At 53.3% G+C, this 4,438-nt stretch overlaps 1 protein-coding gene across 1 annotated transcript; it reads right to left on the reverse strand.

Annotated features, from left to right (window-relative positions):
• Positions 1–783: 783 nt before the first annotated feature.
• On the reverse strand, positions 784–3,993 carry CLEC14A (C-type lectin domain containing 14A; the record flags this gene model as incomplete). Its single annotated transcript, XM_082283462.1, has 3 exons — positions 784–2,885; positions 3,142–3,269; positions 3,969–3,993. 3 exons carry the CDS (start codon positions 3,991–3,993, stop codon positions 1,338–1,340), a joined length of 1,701 nt encoding a protein of 566 aa, XP_082139588.1. The 3' UTR covers positions 784–1,337.
• Positions 3,994–4,438: the final 445 nt, after the last annotated feature.

The following is a 4,438-nucleotide window of genomic DNA, read 5'->3' on the forward strand; positions in this document are numbered from 1 at the left end:
GAAAGTGTCAAAATTAAAGCAGTAGTCAGAATGTCAGCCTTCAAGAGAGGAAAACAAACAAACAAGCATATTTAAAGAGACATTTCAGAGCTTAAAGTTCTCTTAAGGGAAGAAAATATTTCCCTATTCTCCCTGCACCCCAAAAGGCTTGGATGAGACCAGTTAGTTGTGTATAACTGCACTCAGAAAACCTTGAATCAATATTTAATATTACAACTTTAATTGAAAACCAACACCATAATAATAATAAGTGAGCATCAGCACTCCGAACTGCACAGAAAGCAAGTTCTGCAGCCAGGATGAAAGCTCCTCTACAGGAATCCCCAAGGGAAATCACAGAGGAAGTGTTTACCTCATTTAGAAAAGGGCACAAATGGTGAATTTTTCCTTACTCTCAAGGGACTCCATGGAAAACAACATATCTGACTAAAGAGAATGAGATTTGCATTATGTATTTGGACTCACGTTAATTCCTCTCGCAGTGTAGTGTGTCAGCACCATGTCTGATTGTAAGGGAGCCACATACTGCATACAGAAAGCAAGTTTTGTAACAACACACCTTACGAGAAAAACTGTAACTGAAAAATTTATTCTCTGCTACAATAAAAATGAGTATGAAGTAATGAACAGGGCAGTGATTTACATCATCCTTTATTATTTTCATCAGATGAAGTATAAAACTGACTCCCCATTAACCTCTCACTTCCTCAGCAGTTTAGTGACTTTCTATGTATAGAAATACACTTTCACTTTTTAAGGTCAGTATGAAAGCATATGGGTCGCAGTTTCATTCAAAATTATGGTAGTTCACCTCTCCAAAAGTTCCAGCAATTAGATTGAAAATGAGAGCCTCCAAGTACCACTCAGGCAAAGAGTGACTTCCAGATTACAAGATTACAATTCTAGATCTACAAATCTAGATTCTAGATTACAAGATGCAAGTGCTCAAAGTGGTCCACTTTATGCTTGCTCCAACTAAGGCACCCAACGAAGAGTTTCTGAGAGGATAAAAATGCACAATTGTTGCAGCTGCAATCGCTCTGTCAGCCAGGCCGATCTATTTATATTTTACTGAAGTCAGCACCTAAATAACTGTTTTTCAGACCGACAAAAATTCCTGACTGTCCAAAGGCTTCAATCACCTCAAAAGAACGTCGCTACGCGCTCCTGCACCTGATAATGTGCAAGCCCTGCCCAGCCAAGTCCCGCGGCGCCTCGCCCTCGGCTCCCCCCGGCAGCAGGGCGGGGGGCAGCAGGGACGTGGGGAGCCAGGCTCTGGCCGGGCGAGAGCTGCCGCTCAGGGCAGCCCCGAGGGACGCGGCCTCGGCCATCCGGGGCTATTCACCGCCGGCTGCTCCGCTGGGCTCCGCTGAGCCTGCCTCCGCCTTGCTGCCGGCCTCCGGCGGCTCCTTGTCCCCGTGGCCCTCGGATTTCTTGTTGAAGCAGATTTTGAACACCCCAAGGACGGTCATGACCAGGATGACCAGCACCACCACCGCGACTGTCACCAGGATGAAAACGTAGTTGGAAGAGGAGGAGGGCGGCGGAGCAGCCGTCTTCTCTCCGCCGGCGGCGGCCGTGGTGGTGGCGGGAGGCTCCACGGAACCGCCTGGTGCAGGGATGGAAGGACGCCGCCCCTCCGTCCTGGCACCCGACGGCTCCGCGGGGCCGCCTGTAGCGGTGGGGGTCGGCCCCGTGCCCGGGCAGGGAGTCCCGTCCGGGCCACCCGGGCCGTCCGGTGTGCAGGCACAGGCGACGCCGCCGGCGGCATCGCGGCACCCGGCGGCCTCGGCGCACCGCCCGCTGTCGGGGCTCCTGCGGCCGAAGGGGCAGGGGCAGAGGGGCTTCTCTGCCGCCTTCCAGGCGAAGCCGCCCGGCTCGGGCTGGCAGGTGAACCGCACCTCCCCGCCGGGACAAGCCACCGTCAGTACGGTGCCCGGCGGGCTGAAGCCAGGGCCGCTGCTGTGCTCCTCGAAGGGGAGGCGGTAGTCGAGGTCGAGGGCGCCCGCGGGACTGAGGTCGGGGCAGGCACCCTCGTACTGATACCTGCAGAGGTAGCCCGGGCTTTCCAGCTGGCAGACCCGCTCCTTCCAGCCCCATCTGGGGCCATTCCGGGCCAGGTGCAGCCCGGCACACCGGGCGGTGAGGCAGGACCGCAGGGGCTCCTGCACCCACCGGCCGAGCGCCGCCGGCACCTCCTGCGGGGCCGTCCCACCCCCAACGTCCTCCCAGGAGAAGCCGCGGAGCGGCTGCTCCTCGTGGGTGCAGGCGGAGGCGTTCCTCTTCAGCCCTACCCAGAACAGCGCGGGCGTGGGGACCGCTGCCTCCGCCATCAGCCCCAGCAGCAGGCGCAGCTCGGGCTCGCCGCTGACCCAAGCGAGGCCGCCCTGCCGCTGGTCGCAGGCACCGCGGGCCTCGGCGTACGAGACGTTGGCGAGGTGGGCGCTGAAGCAGGCGCCGGCGGGCGGGCAGCGCACGGCGGCCCGCGGGGCTGGCGGGGTCCGGGCCAGGGCGGAGGCAGCGGCCAGGAGCAGGCACCAGGGCCCGGCCCCCCTCATGCCGGCGGCGGGCTGAGGGGCACGGGCTGTCCCGGCGGCTGTGGTGGCGTTCGGACCCGGCTTGGGCTGGCGTCTACCGCCCGCGCCGTCCCTCTCCAGCGCCGACCCCGTTCCCACGGCCCTCCCCCAGACCTGCCGGAGGAAACGTGTCGGGAGCCGGGGCTGACCTCGGCATCCTCCGTTTGTTGGAGGGCCCGGGGCAAGCAGGTCCTGGCGCCGCCAGGAAGCGCTTGCCCAGCCCGGCGGGCGGGTGTCCAGCCGCGGGGAGGACGGTGCCAGCTGCGCTGTCGGAGGGGCCAGAGGGTGGCGAAGCCCAGAGCCGCAGCTCTGGGACCGGGGTCACGGGCCCTGTGTCAGGCCCGTGTGCCCGAGATGCTCGGGCCCGTCTTGTTAGCTTGTTGCTTAGCGCTTTCCGGAGAAAACTGGTCCAGCTTCAGTTATGTCTTCCTTGAAGGATGGGGGTTTCTTGGTTAGGTGAGGCTGTGCAATAACCCCCTAGCTCCCGATACAAGGGGCGATTTAACACTCACAAAAACTGATTCAGTTCACGGTTTTCCAGCAGGCTGGCCTAAATGCATCATACATCAGGTGCCTGCGTTGACTTCAGTTGCTGTTCTTGAATGAGTTTAACTGATCCACTGCAACTGTTCCTCCGAATGCAGTCTCCATGTTGCTCATTTTCATACTCCTGTTTTTTCTGTGTGGTGTTACCTGACATGTACATTCAGATACAGCACACATATGTGCATTTTGTTTTCCAGATTTTACTTTGGAAAAACCCATGTCAGTATTTTTGGTTTTGTGAATAAAAAATAATACAAATTTCTAGTATTTGAATACCATGGAGGGAAAAAAAAATATGAGAAAAGAGCAGAAAATAAATAATTGATCTGAGGTTTTTAAAACATAAGGTTTCTCAGTAATTGCAATCCATTTGTGTACCAATAGGCTTGGTTTTATGGAAAATAGGTTTTCATAACAAAACAAGAACTTGTTGCTCTAATTCTAGATGAAGTCAGATTTTTAGTTAATCAAGGTGTTGAGGTGCTAAACACCACCAAAGTCAAAGTCTACAGTGTTGTAGCAGCTGTGTATTCAGAGCTCTGCTGCCTACTGGAATTGTCACTCCTGCATTCCTTCTTCTCCATGGTGCATCAGGACAGAGGCATCGAGCCACCTGCCTGTGTGGGTCAGTACATGGAGATTCTCACTGCCTGCCTGCATTTTAAGCCAGAAAGATGAAATTCATTTTGCATCAGGAAGCTTTATCACCTGCTGTTCAGACCCCTAGTTCTTCACTGGATCTAGTTTTAAATGTACCCAAACTAAATGAATTGTTCCTTTAGCCCCCTGGTTTGGTTTTTTTTTTTTTTTTTTTATGATGTACAAAAGCTATGCTTCTGCACATACTTGTCAAGTTAGTATCTTGAGCCATTTTCCCCAAATCTGATTGATAGGTTTGAGAGAGAAGAGAGGTTGCTACAGCTTTGCTATTGCTATCTTACTGAGGAATGCTTACAAGGCTTTGCCTAATATTCCACTGGAATCCTACAGCTTCACTTTGTTTTCTCTTTCAAAATTTAGTTTGTTTATTATAGCTGAATAGAAGATAAACTTTATAAATAGAAGGGATAATCTAGAAGCCCCAAAATTTTCATGTTATTCTTCAAAGCTAAGACTGTCCCTGAGGAGGAGAATGCAGCTCAGTCCATGAAAACATTTGCTCCCTTGCTTCTCTTCTCAGCTATTAGCCAAGGGCACGATTTGAGCTATCTAGGCTTGCCTCTCTACCAGGTAATTGATGGCTATTACCGGCTCATTTCACACAGGCCATGACTTTAATTTCCTGGGCTGTATTTGAACCAGCAAACTGGCAAACC

Source organism: Coloeus monedula (assembly GCF_965178545.1).
Source record: "Coloeus monedula genome assembly, chromosome: 6".
NCBI lineage: Eukaryota > Metazoa > Chordata > Aves > Passeriformes > Corvidae > Coloeus > Coloeus monedula.